Source organism: Ptiloglossa arizonensis, chromosome 14, assembly GCF_051014685.1.
Source record: "Ptiloglossa arizonensis isolate GNS036 chromosome 14, iyPtiAriz1_principal, whole genome shotgun sequence".
NCBI lineage: Eukaryota > Metazoa > Arthropoda > Insecta > Hymenoptera > Colletidae > Ptiloglossa > Ptiloglossa arizonensis.
The window spans coordinates 4370524-4387847 of record NC_135061.1 but is presented as its reverse complement, the minus strand read 5'-3'; the positions used below and the strand labels follow the sequence as shown (position 1 = coordinate 4387847).

Sequence of the window (17324 nt, the reverse complement as noted above, 5' to 3'; positions counted from 1 at the left end):
AAGACTCTCGACTTTCCTCAGTTTCGTAGATCCCCCTCCCCTCCAGTACACCTAGATATTTTATCGAATCGATCCGCTTCATTTCAAAAAAGACTCTCAATTCTTCGCTCAGTTTCGTAGATCCCTCTCTCCTCCAGTACACCTCAATATTTCATCGAATCGATCCGCATCGTTCCAAAGAAGACTCTCAATTTTTCGCTCAGTTTCGTAGATCCCTCTCCCCTCCAGTACACCTCGACATTTCATCGAATCGATTCTAAATGGTTCCAAAGAAGACTCTCGACTCTCCTCAGTTTCGTAGATTCCCCTCCCCTCCAGTACACCTCGACTTTTCATCGAATCGATTCTAAATCGTCCGCTAAAGAAGACTCTCGACATTCCTCAGTTTCGTAGATCCCCCTCCCCTCCAGTACACCTCGACATTTCATCGAATCGATTCTAAATCCTTCGCTAAAGAAGACTCTCGATATTTCGCTCAGTTTCGTAGATCCCTCTCCCCTCCGGTACCACCGTCTCGAACTTTGGCTCGAATCTCCACACTTGTCGAATAACCGATATAAACTAATCTTTTTCCAGACGTATGGCGGAACAGCATACGGTCCGACAGCGGGAGGGCCAGGCGGGGGGCCTGGTGGAGGTGGTGGTGGGGGTGGCGGCGGTGGCGGTGGTGGGGGTGGTGGTGGCGGAGGCGTCGAGGGCGCCACCTATCCCCCGGATTCCCCGTACTTTCCTTTCGGAACCCGGGGTGTACCGCCCTCCGTGGGGGCACCCACTTCCGCTGCTAACCCCGCAGCACCCACCGGCACCAACGGAGCACGGTTACCAAATTCCACAGCCGGTTAGTTTCTTTTTAACCCCTTTCTCTTCGGTCGGGAGTCCATCAAAGTTGAAGTGTCTCGTTCGATTGTTTCAGGTGCGGCAGCTGTGAAGAGGAAAAAGGACGTAAGTATCTTTCGTTTCCTAAATGATAGTTAGATAGATAGATTCGCTCGGGGCAACAGATAGGGGACATTATTCAGACTATTACTGTTTATCGATATCGATTACGTGGTAGAAAACTACGATTTATACTGTTTATACAGATATAATTGACAACGTAGTTTTAGCATTGGGAAATCTACGTTGGAGAATCTCGAGGGACTTGTCCAGAAATATTGGCTCAACCCCCTTGCGTTTTCGAATTATTCGAAAGTTTTAAGGAAAAATGTTTTTTCTCATGGTGGATGAGACGTCGTCGATTTATATGAATAATTTGACATTTTGAAAACGATTGTAGATGTTGTTCGTATTGTACAGCTTGAGTCGAGAAGTCCTGCTGTATTTGGAGAAAGTTTTGCGGTTTACTGTACTCCAAAGGATTTAAATAACCGATGATAGCACACTCTATTTTATGGATAAATATTTTTACTCGTACGAAATTGAAAAGAATTAATGTATCTACGTATATTCACCGAGTTGAAACTATAGCCGACAAGAATGTTTTGTACCATAATTTTCAATATGCAGCCATATGCTACAGTGGGACCGAAAGGGTAATCTCTTTGGAAACAAATTATTTTGTTTCGAACTAATGAACAAACGATCGAAACGATATTGACCTACGACATCTACCAATTTTCGTGGTACACAATTCGGATGTTTAATTACGAGTAATTGAAATATACAATTTTAATTGGTTACTTTCAAATTAGTATATTTGACGTAACCTAAAAGTTAAACGTGTTAAACTATTCTCTCCTGTGATCGAATTTTCACTTTGGATTCAAGTGTTAAAAAAACAGTTACAATTATGTTTTTCATTACACTGTCGAATCTTTATTCAAAATAGTAAAAAATATTGTTTGTCCCTCGTAAAATGCTCAATCTTTTTCTATTATAATATAAGTAAATAATAATACTTCAAATTTTCTCTTATCTTACGGTCTTTTTCTTATGTCTATAGAAACCAGTTTAAATATTTATTTTTAGTTACCACTACGTATATTTCTCCCTTTTTGTTACTTTAGGGTAATGAAACAACGATAAGCATTAGAGGCAGAGATTATATTAATAAGCCACCGATCGTTAAGCGGTTGGTGGCAAAAAAACCGATTAATAGGTCGATAAAGTGTTACGAAACGCTATGAAAAAATTTAAACGCTTAGAAAATTGTGTACCAACATCGAGACAAATTCGAACGAGAAAATAGGCTCGTCGAAACGAAGTGTCTGCAGAAACGGTGGAACAACTTCAAGAAGTTGTCGTGACTCCCTTATTCGCATGACCTGTCGCTTTGTAACTTCTTCTTGTCCCCGAAGTTGAAATTGCAGATCGCGAACAATCATTTTGAGACTGCTGACACGTTCAAAAGACCTAAACTGACGCTACGAAGAGTCTCGCAGAGGTTGACTACCAATCTTGCTACCAAGAGTGGAAAACTCGTTGGTGCAAGTGTGTCGTATACGAGAAGTGTCACTTTAAAAGAGATTACATCGTTCTCAACGATTAATCGAGCACACGACTTTGAAAAAATTTACTTTCTCGTTGTTTATACGGGATACAAATATACCTGTCTATCCACGAAAAATGTATAACAGACACGATACACATTCAACGTGTACACTTAACGTTTCCAAACCGTTGCAGTGCTGTATTAAACTTTGAAACGTTTGTATTCGAGTTTAGTGTAATTTAGCAACATAACAAGCCTTTGCACCGCTCGATTCGTTCCGTGAAATTGTAACCTCGCACGAATTATTTATCTACTGGACATTCCCCTTGCGTCCAGCAGTATTTGCATGTTGCGGTAATTGTAGGGCTGGAACTTTTCGAATAATAAATTATTCAAAGAACGATACGTAACCGTTACGAAACCGTTTCAGAACCGTTTTAGTATCGATGTAATATCAGTTCTGCAGAATCGTAACCGAAACTGACACAAACCAGAACCGTTTTCATTTATAACTATTTTTGCGATTCTTATTACTATTTTAAGAATCGAAACCGATATCAGAACTGTTTTCTATCCGTGACTCTGATCGAGAGAGTACTTGATCGTTGCATAAAATATACGAACAGTGTTTGAATTGCATTCTCCTGATCGAAGTGAATATTTGAGTGATTAATTCGAATGCAACAAAAATTTCACAGACGGTCCAAACCTCTGTCTAGTTGATTGCCATTTTTTCAATACCACTTGTACGGAGAAAATAAACGGTACGATGAATTACATATTTTTTTCGCTAATTAAATGTTTTCACTTTGCTGTGTAATATCGATCGCGAGTAATATTAAACACGTTCGTCATAGACGTTGCAATAAATACTTCCCTCGTCAGTTCCGTCACTGACAAAACTGATTCGCCTGCGGTTTGAATACAGCTTTGTATTAACGCATTACTGTCCGACGCCGCCGCCGCGACGTCGCCCGACTCGCTCGTGGCTAACGAAATATGGTATGTTTGTAGAAATCGCTCCGCAAAATCATTTTATACGCTACGGTTATAAAACTTGACGTTGACGCGCACGACGACGCGAAACCATCTCTTAATTCCATTTTTTTTTTTTTATAAAAAAAAATTTTTTTTATAAAGACAGCGTTTAATGAATCGAAGATTTGAAAAATCGTACCGAAGCGAACGCGTAATCGAAACTCGGACAAGGACAATTTTTCCAACACTTTCAATCGATTAACAAGCTTTGCTCGGCTCTGTGGTCGATTACACCATAGTAATCGATGAGATACAAACGATGATGCAAAGAGTACTTAGAACCACGTAGTACGTACGATTTCAACGCATTCGCGGCTCTTATCCAAGAGAAACATAAGCGTTTCGTTTTACTCCACTTTCCCCTAGGTTTGTGCCAGAGAAGGTCTTTTGTGTTATAAGGTACGAAAGTGAAATATAGAGTACACTCGAGAAGTGTAAAATCAATTTCAACGTATCGTGTCGAAAGAATTTATTAGTGGTACTACTTATAATTTTATAAGACTAGAAATCGCTCGACAGAATTTATCCGTGTTACAATTGACATCATTTATTACGAATCTCTTCTTTTCGTCGAAAACATCCATTTATGATCTGTTTTCACAGATGGTGACACGGTTACACAAAACGACAATATTTTCGACTTAATATTTTACCGCCACGTAAAGGAAGATAACAATTTTGCGATAGAGGAACTACAAGGGTCGTGACTTGAACATTTGTCCTTAAATAAAGTTTCAATTTCGTTGGAAAAATCGCCAAAGTGCAGGCAGTCTCGGTTGCACTTGTATGCACCGTGAGTTGCAACGAGTTTGTTCGTTAACCCTTTCGGACCCAATTGTAACATATGTGTACATGATATTTGGAAATCAATCATTTTTTTTTTATAAAATATATTATCGTCGAACGTCTTTATCGTGTACAAAGGTACAGTGTATATATATTGTTTTACAAGAATAATTGCATCCTGGTAAAGTACAGTCAGAGGGGCTGGTGTACAAAAGTACAGTGCACATATATTGTTTTACAAGAATAATTGCATTCTGGTAAAGTACAGTCAGTGGGGGTTAGTGTACAAAAGTACAGTGCACATATATTGTTTTACAAGAATAATTGCATCCTGGTAAAGTACAGTCAGGGGGGCTGGTGTACAAAAGTACAGTGCACATATATTGTTTTACAAGAATAATTGCATCCTGGTAAATTACAGCTACGAGGGTCTGGTTTTCAATCAAATTTCTGTGTCTACAAGTGTGTTGTACATAATTGACAAAAGTCTTTTTGAATGCGAGAAGACTCGGTGCATCGAAGATTAACTCTTTGGACTCGAGAGGAGACCCTCGGTCGCCATTTAATTTAGTGTAATATTTCTGATCCGGGAATACTTCGTGGTTTGGAATTCAAATTAAAATTTAAAACTTACGTTCTCGTAGAGTGTAAACGTATATATGCAAAATATATAAAAATGTTCCATTCCGGATTAATTTTACGACTTGAAACTTGGTTTTTCTCGATAGTGAATAGTTGGTAGTGATAGTATCACTAGATAGTAATAGTTTCTGATAGTGAAAAAGCCTCGAGTGCAGTGGGTTAAAACTTTTGTATTTGTCATGATATTAGATTGTTCGATAAGTTTTGTCGTTCGATTGCAAAACGTGGGTTTCTGGTAGCAAAGAAGCCTCGAGTGCAAAGGGTTTATTTGTCATTATACTAGGTATTTCGATAGCTTTCAATTTCTCATTGTCACTTTGTCGAGTGCAAAGGGTTTATTTGTCATTATACTAGGTCTTTCGATAGCTTTCAATTTGTCATTATACTAGGTCTTTCGATAGCTTTCAATTTGTCATTATACTAGGTCTTTCGATAGCTTTCAATTTGTCATTATACTAGATCTTTCGATAGCTTTCAATTTATCATTATACTAGGTCTTTCGATAGCGAAACGTCGGTTTCTGGTAGCGAAAAAGCCTCGAGTGCAAGAGGTTAAAACTTTTGTATTTGTCATAGTACTAGATCATTCGATAAGTTTTGTCGTTCGATAGTGAAAGCTCGGTTTCTGGTAGCGAAAAAGCTTCGAGTGTAAAGGGTTAAAATTTTTTCATTTGTCGTTTGATAGCGAAACGCCTTTTTCTGGTAGCGAAGAAGCCTCGAGTGCAAAGGGTTAAAACTATTGCATTCGTCATTATACTAGATCGTTCGATAGCGAAACGTCGATTTCTGGTAGCGAAAAACCCTCGAGTGCAAAGCATTAAAACTTTTACATTCGTCATTATACTAGATCGTTCGATAAATTTTATCATTCGACAGCGAAACCCCTTTTTCTAGTACCTTTAGAAGCCTCGAGTGCAAAGGGTTAATCCTTGAACGATCACGACACCTAGGTACGCGTTCTCTGTTCCGATTTCCCGTTACGAGAAAAACAAAATGACCATAAACGCGTGCATATATCATCCCTAGCGAGGGACCAGTTACCCTCGCCAATCTCTACACAACCGTCATATCTAGCCTAACTTTTCCATCCTTCGATCGCGATCGAGACCGTACGATTCGGGAATAACATCACTGATCGTTTGTATTTTTTTTTTATTTAGCAGGCCCTGGACGGAGCGGACGGCGAGGTCGTAACAACGCAGCACTGGGTGAGTGATTCGAAATGATTTGATAAACGCATGCCAGTCTGCGGGGAAACGCGTTCCCTGTTCGATAATGGCCCCGATGTATCGGGACCGTACGAGTTCAGCAGCGCGGTTCATAAACCCCACCGATGGAAAAACGATAGAATTAGGTTGCCTCGTAAATTACACGGTTTTTTTCCCCCCTCTTTCGTCTCCGTTCCTCCGATGATCTCAGAGACCGCTCACGATTGTAATCTTTACGAGCCGGGTTACGGAGGATAATGATTTTACCGAGAGACCGAGCAGCACCGGATAAAGCTTCAGGATCTCGACTCGTTCTCTCATGAACGTAGTCCACGCTGGTCACACGCCCCTCGTTTTTCATCCTCCGAAATTACCGCGGCGTTCCACGTTACCCTGATATACTCGATATTTAATTCCCGCGTTAATGAACAGCGGACCTCGGTGACGTTGACGGAAGCAGTTCGCGAAATCGGGGAAGACATTAAGAGGATCGTGTACGAATCCGGTTCCTTTCGGTGTTTGTCGATAAAGGGATGCTTTGTTTGTAGATAAAGGAATGCTTTGTTTGTAGATTCGAAGGAATCGGGATCGTTATCTCGTGTAACGATATTAACGAAAATAATATCGGGTAATTCGGAAAGTAATTTCGTTTTCAAAAATAGAGAATATATAATTTAATCAAATGTTTCTATATTCTGAAAAAATTGTGTTTTATTTTCACCAGAAAAAAATGAAACGATTTTCCGAATAACCCAATAGAACGACAGAATACGGATATCATTGACGTTGGAGAAAATTTCTGTACACTTTCGAAATCTTTTGCAACGTTCGAGTACAAAAGAAGGTATCATACTTCAACGAAATAAAAGAAAAAAACTATCTCGTTCCTGCAACTTCCGATACGTGTGGTCGAGTACGTACTAGGTACATCAGAAAGAACTCTAATTCGAGGACATTACGTTACACGTCTCCTGTTTACTTCAATCGTGCCTTATAAATGGACCTTGCTGGTTTCTCTGTTAGGTACATTACGGATTAATGGACTGAGATGAATTACGGATGAATCGATAGAGATGAGAATTAGTTTTGGTCGACATTAGCAGACCTACTTATAGAAAATATAAAAAAGAAAAAAAAAAGAGGTTTTCGCCCGAAAAAGACGAATACTCTCTTACATTAATCGTGTTTGCACCTCGTCGGCAGTGACGAGAAGAAAAACAATAAAAATGTACAATTATAATAGTAAGAAATTCAATCTCAGTGATTTTTACGAACCGTGCTCAGAAATGCGCCACTCGAGACAAATTTTGGGAAAGGATCGGTTCTTTCAAAAAATGAAATATCTTGTTCCGTTATTAACTCCCAAGTTTGTACTTTTAGATAAAAAAAAGATATCAAGATTACTCGAACCGTTTGAATTTTATTCAAAAAGTAAATCGACCGGCGATGACTGGGACACTATAGAATTTCGTTTCTCTCGAGTCTTCGTCGAAATCGTTGTTTTCGAATCGTTTCGATTCCAGGCGTATCGTTCCTCGTCAATAAACCACCACTTCCGTAATTACCGGGAAAACTTTGGTAAATATGTCGAGGGGGTTTGGGAAAAGGATCGTTGGGCACTGTTTTCGCATTCCCCCTCGATATCGATTGCATCCAATCGTTGAAAGATGTTCTCTACGACGTGCTTCCAAATTTATGCGACGGTGGTCCTTTTATTTATTTACTTACCTGTTTACTTACTTAGCAATCGGCCCACCCTGCTTAGATACGTTCCAGTTTACAAGTCACGACACAAGGAGGGAGTAAGGACGAATTTTCGTTACGAAATAACGTGAATTGTTAAATGAAAATTAACATTTATCAATTCTTCATATCGTAGAGGAAATGTAAAATTGTATTGTACATCAAAGTATCAAGAAGTTGGTGAATACTTTCTAATTATCTTTTCATCGTAGTATTTTTTACAAATTAATGTTTCTAGCTCGATACACTTTTCGATATTTTCTTCGTGCTCGTTTCTTCGCTATGTCTGGATTAATTTTGTTCCAACTGCTCTGCAATATTTTTAGCGAGTCTTTGATCTTAGACACTTTTGATTTCAGTTGATCTAGCAATTACCACGCAACAATCCGGTAATTTTGGTATACGCTGTAAACCAATCTCCAGAAGATCGAAAAGAAACACACTTCACAGATTACGTTACACGATCTGCTAATTGCAACAATAAATATTCATTGATTTGCGATCAGTGCTCTTTGCAAAGTGGTGCAACCAATCACACACTGTTGCAAACACACAATTGCACGTATTTACGCATTGTCGTATCGATAGAATCTAAACAGAATGAAACAGAGTAAAAAGAAACCTGGCTTTCAAAGTGTCTCGTCCAGTTGTAAGAGCGATCGTTCAAAAATCGAGTCATTCATAAATTTGCGATCAGTGCTCTTTGCAAAGTGGTGCAACAAATCACACACTATTGCAAACACACAGTTACACGTATTTACACATTGTCGTGCCGATAGATTCTAAACAGAATGAAACGTAGTGAAAAGAAACCTGGCTTTCAAAGTGTCTCGTCCAGTTGTAAGAGCGATCGTTCAAAAATCGAGTCATTCGTAAATTTGCGATCAGTGCTCTTTGCAAAGTGGTGCAACCAATCACACACTGTTGCAAACCCTCAGTTGCACGTATTTATGCATTGTCGTGCAAGTTAGATTCTAAAAAGAATGAAACAGAGTAAAAAGAAACCTGGCTTTCAAAGTGTCTCGTCCACTTGTAAGGGCGATCGTTTAAAAATCGAGTCATTCATAAATTTGCGACAGTGCTCTTTGTAAAGTGGTGCAACAAATCACACACTGTTGCAAACCCACATTAGCACGTATTTATGCATTGTCATGCCGATAGATTCTAAACAGAATGAAACAGAGTAAAAAGAAACCTGGCTTTCAAAGTGTCTCGTCCACTTGTAAGGGCGATCGTTTAAAAATCGAGTCATTCATAAATTTGCGACAGTGCTCTTTGTAAAGTGATGCAACCAATCACACACTGTTGCAAACACACAATTGCACGTATTTACGCATTGTCGTATCGATAGAATCTAAACAGAATGAAACAGAGTAAAAAGAAACCTGGCTTTCAAAGTGTCTCGTCCAGTTGTAAGAGCGATCGTTTAAAAATCGAGTCATTCGTAAATTTGCGATCAGTGCTCTTTGTAAAGTGGTGCAACAAATCACATACTATTTCAAACCCACATTTGCACGTATTTACACATTGTCGTATCGATAGAATCTAAACAGAATGAAACAGAGTAAAAAGAAACCTGGCTTTCAAAGTGTCTCGTCCACTTGTAAGGACGATCGTTTAAAAATCGAGTCATTCATAAATTTGCGATCAGTGCTCTTTGTAAAGTGGTGCAACAAATCACACACTATTGCAAACCCACAGTTACACGTATTTATACATTGTCGTGCCGATAGATTCTAAACAGAATGAAACAGAGTAAAAAGAAACCTGGCTTTCAAAGTGTCTCGTCCAGTTGTACGGGCGATCGTTTAAAAATCGAGTCATTCATAAATTTGCGATCAGACGAGTTTCACACTGTAAACTGACACGCTTATATGGCCAATAACTTGTAAATAGAACGGAGTGAAAGTCTAGCAATTAATGTATCGCACCTTGTCGCACGGGCGATCGTTTAAAAATCAAATTTAAAAAAAAAGAAAGAAAAGAAGAAGAATACGTATCTCCGAGTTTTCGTTAAACGATGAACCATCGATAGCGATCGCGAGATCGTTTTCATCATTTCTCTCGAGAAAGTTCCGATAATGACGCAGATAATTTATCGTGCAGCCTCGATGTCCGAAATTTCGCGAATATTCGGGAAGATTCATGGCCACCGGGCAATTAAAAATAACTGGTACACGCGTTTCGTTGTTGTCCTGGAAATTGGCCCGATAACGTCCCCGGGGCAAGAGAGATCGATAAGATTGCGACGATTCCTTGTTTTCGTTTTCGGCGACATCGACGCATGACTCAATCAGTTACGCGAACACCGCCGGTCATTATCACCGGCCGATCTCGTTCGATAATTCCACGGGCAAGTGTTGCGCTGTCCTTTATCGTGGGAATTTTTTTTTTTAATTAAAACCTCGCCGAAATAACCCGCGGACGATTCGATCTCGCGGTCGATTCGATCTCGCGATCTCTTTCTCCAAAAAAACCAAGGTAAACGAATCAATTTGAAGTCAGAGGGTGTGAAAAATAATACAAACGAACAACGAAACTACAAAGTAGTTTCTACTACGTAATTGTTACACAAAAGTGAATAACTGGAGGAGCAATTTACGATCGCCAGGGACGATTCGAATGGTGGTACGAGTCATCGAACGCAAAAATCATCCTCGATGACGAGTTATCTCGTGGAACCTTGGTCGACGCTTGCTCGTAACGATTCACATTGCAATGCTCTGGAATGACGATTAGAGGAATTAACGGAAAGACGAAACGTATTCGATAAACGAATTTTCTGATAATCGATTCGCCGAACCGAAGGTATTAAACTCGCGATGGAATAACGAACGAGTGAATTTCCTCCAATGGGATTTATTTGTAATAAAAGATATTGTTTCTTAATCGAAACTGACACAATGATGTAACCGCAACAAACACGTATCGCCCCGACACACTCTTATCGTTAAATTAAATTCTAGCAGTATCAATTTTATCGATTTACATTGCACGTTGGTATCGCGGTGAATATCACGGAGAGAGAGAGAGAGAATATAACTTTGTTGCGATAAAGAATTTGAAAATTGACACGAATTGAAAATTATGCTAGAGTCTCGTGAATTTTTATCGACGAATTGCAAATGTTAGATCGCGATTATGCGAATGATACCGCTCGAAAACGAGATAAATCAGTTACCACTCGAGAGGAGACGTGTAATGCACAATATTGCATTTGTTTGCAATGTTTTGCACGGTGTTGTTATCTGCACTGAAATATCTTCTTTGTTTCGTATTAGCTTCTCACAAGTGTCTACCAACGTTCTTTCTCAACAGGAATTTCACTCGATATTGTTCCATCATTAATACTTTGACGTTTCATTGTTTGTTCTTCATGAATTATTTTGAAGAAAAACTATCTCGTTTCTACCTTACGCGCCAGGTGTGAATATACAAATTTTCGAAACGAGCAATCGAAATCTCGTCCAACGAATAAACGAGGAATATCGAAAGCGGTTGTAAGTTATTAAATTTCGAAACAGTAGATTTTTATTCGCCATGGTCGGTTCAATCCTTCGTAATAAAGAAGTAGTTTTCTGTATCCGAGTCTCCAGGTAGGTGTCGTAAACTCTGAATGCTACTCGCCTGCACACCTTAGAACATCTGTTTCTACCGTAATACATGATTTTTATAACACCAATTATGTTCGCTCGCGACCTGTACTTCTAGACGAAAAGACCGTGTCCCGAAGTAAACTGCCCGCATCCGTTTTCATTAAACAATTCAACGTGACAAGTTGCACAGATTTCTACCAACTGAATAGAATTCATTTCCAAAAACGAAGGTAAAGGAATCAATTTTGAGTCAGAGGTTGTGAAAAATAACAATGAAACACCGAAGTAGTTTACGTAATTGTTACAGAAAAGTAAATAACTGGAGGAAGTTATTTACAATCGAAATGATCAACGAACTTTGAAGCTTTTGCTTTAAAAATTCCTTTGGACTTTGCGTTGATCGATGTAACAATAATACACCAAACCTGTAAATATAGTTATCGTCATGCATGTAAAATCGAACGAACCAGAGCTGCAACAGCGAAGAAATTTCATCCGTCTTCCTGCGATGTTGTCGCAGCTGGGTCCCGTAGCTGTGACAGTACGCGAGGCATTCGTAGCGGCGCAAGAACGCGGCCACTATCGTCGAAAAATCGCCAGACAATAAGGGGTAATGGGGCCAAAACAATAATAAATAAGCGTGGAGAGTCACGAGCGAATAAATCCTCGACTATCCCACGGTGCAGATCGTCGTTAATCCAGGCGATATGGCGTGTTACGCGAACCCTCGGCTATAGCCGCGTAAGCCCTGCTAATAATTTATTCAGCGCACAGGACTACGCGATTACGTTTCTATTAGGATATGAGCGTTCTAGTGTCCTCTAGGGTGCTGTAACCGTATTCCCGGTGCCTCCACCGGGAGTTTCACTTATCGTTACCACCGTCCCTCCGCAACGCCCTGTCCCTTCCTTTTTTCTTTTTTTCCCTTCTTTTTTCGAGACCTCTCGACCGTGTCCCGCCACCGTAAGAAAAACAACGGTCTCTAGTTACTTTTTTTTCGAAAAATGAATAGAAACGACGAAAATAAGATTTTCAATCGAGCGGACGAAGCTTACGGGACGAGCCAATTGAAATTACCACCCTTATTATTGTCTGCAGTGGGAGCTTAATCGAGTTACAGTGGTGGAAACTCGTTCTGAACAGACACCGCTGGATATCGGTGACCCTAATTTTCCTTGCCACGAGATTCCCGCCGAATTTCATAGTTCCACGGTCTATGGTGAAATTTTCAAAATTTACAGTTCGCAAAACTGCAAAACTGTCGTTAGGTGAAACGTCGCGTTCTGGTTCGCGTCACTGTACGTGGAAGATTTATTTAACTTAATTGGCGAAGAATTGCTTCCGTACGATCGGGGTATACTCGATTTAAGAAAAGAAGACTCTGAGCTCGGATTAACGCATCGAGTAACTCTTACAAATTTTTGTTCGTGCAGAATTTTCGAAAGAATTGCGCAGACGATTGGGCCAGGTCGGTTTAACGTCGAGAATTTAAAAAAGACACCGAGCTCGGCCAGAAAGGTTCCCATCGAGCTTGTGTAATTTTCAAGAAGCGTATTTTCCTCCAGGGACAACGCCACGAGTCGTTAATTCCAACCGCCTTAAGGTGTCGCGTATACCTAAACGATGAAATAAGTGGTCTGGGTTGGCTCGACTTTGAACTTATTTCCCTTGTAAACTATCACCTTTCGGTGTCGCCTGGAAGATCGATTCTGCTCGGAGGATCCTCGTCGATCGTAAACGAGCCGAGAGCCGCTCGAGTCTCCTCACCGATCGTTTCACATTTCCCTTCGTGATCGTTAAAAACGAAAAAGGTTCCCGGCTCGTTATCTGGCCGGGTTTTCGGCACGACGTCGGTGCATCGTTCGTTTCGGTTAAGATCTCGCAGCCCCCGTATCTTTCTAAAGCGTGTTTGTGCATAGGGGGGTCATGGGTATCGGGAGACCATATGGTGTCGCGTGCTATGGTCGCCAGACCGTGGAGCCCTTCCAGTTCGTCTCCGTAGCTCGCGCTATGGCTGCCTGAATGGCTTCTCGCTAATTCGTGGCCCCGAGGAATTTCGTGGCCGCGTCGAAGAAACCAAGATCCAGGCTCCCGTGTAAGTGGCACGCATTTACACGGACCGCTGATCGCGTCTCCTCGTGTCTCCTCGTGTCTCCTCGTGTCTCCTCGTGTCTCATCGTGTCTCCTCGTGTCTCCTCGTGTCTTCTCGTGTCTCCTCGCGTCTTCTCGCACTGGACCACCGACAACTTTCGGTGGATGCATCGGTCCGGTCCGATGCACGTGCATCGGTGCATAGTCCTTTCGTGTTTAACTTCTGTCACAAATGTATACACAGTGGACGAAGAAAGTATTTGTACACTATGTCACGAGGAAATTCACCTAACACACGAGACCGATTTCAACCAATGTTTGTGCGCATATGAAGCATACTAGGTCGCATATAACATAATTATTTTGTCGACAAAAATCTTATCTTGTCACAAAAACTTCTGTCACAAATGTATACACAGTGGACGAAGAAAGTATCTGTACACTATGTCACGAGGAAATTCACCTAACACACGAGACCGATTTCAACCAATGTTTGTGCGCATATGAAGCATACTAGGTCGCGTATAACATAATTATTTTGTCGACAAAAATCTTCTCGAGGGGATAAAATTAAGACTCGGAAATTCAACGTTTCTTTATTGTTTTGATATCTTGTTTTAAAGGGTTCTACAAAAATATTCCAAATCTACAAAATTTGGATTTCTAACTTTATCGTTAACGTGAAAAAAAATCTAAGGATATATAGGAACCTCCAGTTGTATTTATTACAACACACACACACGATCTCCAACTTATTTCAGAAGTTGCTTTTGTCAGGGACATCTTGGTTCTGTGCAATTTTCTAAGAATTCTACAAAAATGTTCCAAATTTATAAAATTTGGATTTCTAACTTTATCGTTAACGTAAAAAAAAATCTAAGGAAATATAGAAACCTCCAGTTGTATTTATTACAACACACACACACACACGGTCTCCAAGTTATTTCAGAAGTTGCTTTTGTCAAAGACATTTTGGTTCTGTGCAATTTTCTAAAAGAAGCCTTGCAGGCCATGTTTTTCATCTTTGATCACAGTTTATATTCATTTGTTATTTCAAGCAGATTCAAATCACGACGATCAGAGGATCATTTTTCGCCTGGGACGAACCGTGAAACATTGTTCCGCAGCCACTCTTGAGTTGTTTTTGCTTTGGGATCTGGGACGAAGTTTCGTTGAAAAATCCACCTTTGGCTTCGCAAGAAAGTCATATTCAAATTTCAACTCGCTCACGAACGATTATAAATTATGGTCAGAGCTGGAGAATATGGCGTGCAAAACTTCTAATAGAAATTTAGATAGCCCGAAGAACGCCCTGACAAACGCAGCACCTGAAATAGCTCCGGAGCAATGGAATTGCGTAAATCAATTCTGTATTTTACAGTATACCCAATAGACTTGTAACAGAACTTATGGCAAGACTAGGTGCACTTTCTGGACTTTTATTTGCTCCTGTAAGAGGCCACATACGTAACGAGTTATCTCGCGATAAACTAAATTCGAACGATGCTGGTTTCGTTATTTATGCGATCGTAACTCGATGCGAGATACTTTTTACGAGATGTTTTATTACTCTTTCTTCGCGTACATGGACACAAAAAATTATAAAAGAAAATTATTCGGTTGTTCGTAAAGTAGTTTCGTTTTCCAAAATGGAGAATATATAATTTAATGAAATGTTTGCACACTCTAAAAGAATCGTTTTTCATTTTCATTGAAAAAAAAAAAAACGAAATGACTTTCCGAACAACCTGATACAAATTGAAATATTTTCTATGGAAGCGTTACAGAGGGTGTTCCAATCATCACCGGTCGATTTACATTTTGAATAAAACTCAAACGGTTTAAGTAATCTCGATATTTTTTTTTTATTTAAAAGTACAAACTTGGGAGTTTATAACGCAATAAGATATCTTCCAAACGGCCGTCTCGGCTTTTATTACAAGCCACTCTTTTTTTCCAAAATTTTCCACCGTTACAAAGTTCTCGAATCGTTAGCGTTAAACTAAAAAATACGCTCGAATAATTTCCACGCGTTCTTCCACCGTGTACTTTCCCACGATTAATTTCCCATCTGTTTGAACGACGTACGTCGAGTTTTCGGGTCGATCGGTTCGACGTTTGAAAAATAGCGCGAAATTCAAATCGACCGGTGATGATCGCCCCGTATATTACTAAACTTTTCTCTCGACTGATATTTTACATACTTCGATATTTTACACATTCTCGAGACTAATTTCTACAGTTTTTCCATCGACATGTTCATCCAAACCTACAAACAAGTATTGAATTAAATATTTACCTCGTAAAGAATATCGGTTATCGAAACAGTTTATCCTTCGATGGACAAACTATGAATCTTCCTCCCGACGATAATAAAATCCTACAATGTGTAAAGATTAATATATGGTGAAATATTAAAGTTCATATTTAAGCGCGAAATACGAACACAGTCCGTGTACCGAAATTTTCAACCGATAATGTATATTCCACCGAAGAAAAGGATTGTAACTAATATTGGTAACTTAAATCCAATATTGGTAACTTGAGCCTAGTATTGGGTTGTTCGGAATGTCATTTCGTTTTCCATAATATATAATTCAACGTTCTCTTTACTTTCCATTTTATAATCCTCGCAGAAGTACCGTGAGATTTTCTCGCGAATTTTTCTTTTTTGATCTTTTCAGTCAGAACTCTTGACACAAGTTAGACGAAGATAGACACAACTTCGAGAACTCTGCATTCATCGTTGCGTCGGTCTGCCGGATTTTGATTGACTCGGGCCGAGTTTACGATGACCAGGGTCGCAGGTGTTCCTGGGAGAAATGAAACCGCGGCCACTTTTGGGGTTTCGCTTTTAATTGCATCGTAATGTCCTTCTCCCGGCCAGGGAACGTTTATAGCTGAGATCATTAAGGTCGTTATTTTTACGAGACGTGTTTCATAAGATCAAAGCGCGTACGTTCCACGCGGTGGAGCGTTTCTTTTCGAAAAATTTTGGATTCCTTCACCTGTTCGCGTTAAAGAAACGCGTCTCTTGCGTGCACGTTGGCCAGAGCCCGGTCTCGTTGTTAGCAATCCCGTTTCGTGACGTGGTCAATCGCGCGTGCACGATTAATGAACCGGGCGGTGATTTTTCTCCGGCGTGGAACGTCGTCGGGCATAGTAACAGCTTTACGAGCGATTTTCAATATTCATTTGTCGGCTTTGACGTTTATCGAGCGCATAATTCGCGAGCCAGCTGAGTGTTACGCGCCGCGCGAGAAAGTCTCGGGACAGTCGCGAGTTTCTTCTCGCACCAACGTGTTTCGAGCGTTTTCGTTCCTGTGTTTCTATCTATCTAACTCTCTATTTATCTCTCTTTCTCTGTCTCACGTCCTTAAACGTTCTCGAAGCAACGAAAAATTCCCTCTTTCTTCGAATGGACACGGATTTCTGTCACGTTTGTTTAAGGGAGCACTCAGCCACGGCACGCTAAAAGTTACGAAATGTTCAAGAATTTCTCTAAAGGGAACACGCGAGGGTATAAATATGAAACTTTGGAGACATATTTATACACGATTCGAGCAGGTATATAAATTCTCCGGTTGTGTATACACGGTGTAACGTAACGAGTGGGCAATACCGTACGGTATGCTTATTCGGCACCTAAAAACGGTGAAACAAGTCCGTACGAACGTATCTCCTATTTTAGCTTGTTTACGAGCAACTGAGTTTCGTGTTCCGTTGTTTCGTATCGGATTACCTTCGCGGGAAATGCTCCGAACGAGCAATTTATATTCAAACGCGTACC

At 40.2% G+C, this 17324-nt stretch overlaps 1 protein-coding gene across 12 annotated transcripts in view; it reads left to right on the top strand.

Moving 5' to 3' along the window:
• LOC143154311 (protein daughterless-like) overlaps window positions 1-17324 on the top strand; it is a 279566-nt gene that overhangs the window by 58925 nt on the left and 203317 nt on the right. For 9 of the 12 annotated variants that reach the window (XM_076326299.1, XM_076326306.1, XM_076326305.1 and 6 more), the window contains exons 4-6: window positions 577-838; window positions 914-942; window positions 6060-6104. In XM_076326299.1, coding sequence (XP_076182414.1) covers window positions 577-838; window positions 914-942; window positions 6060-6104 — 336 coding nt within the window. Of the gene's footprint in view, window positions 1-576; window positions 839-913; window positions 943-6056; window positions 6105-17324 lie in introns of those variants that run through there. The other 3 variants (XM_076326311.1, XM_076326309.1, XM_076326308.1) reach the window with 3 other exon arrangements.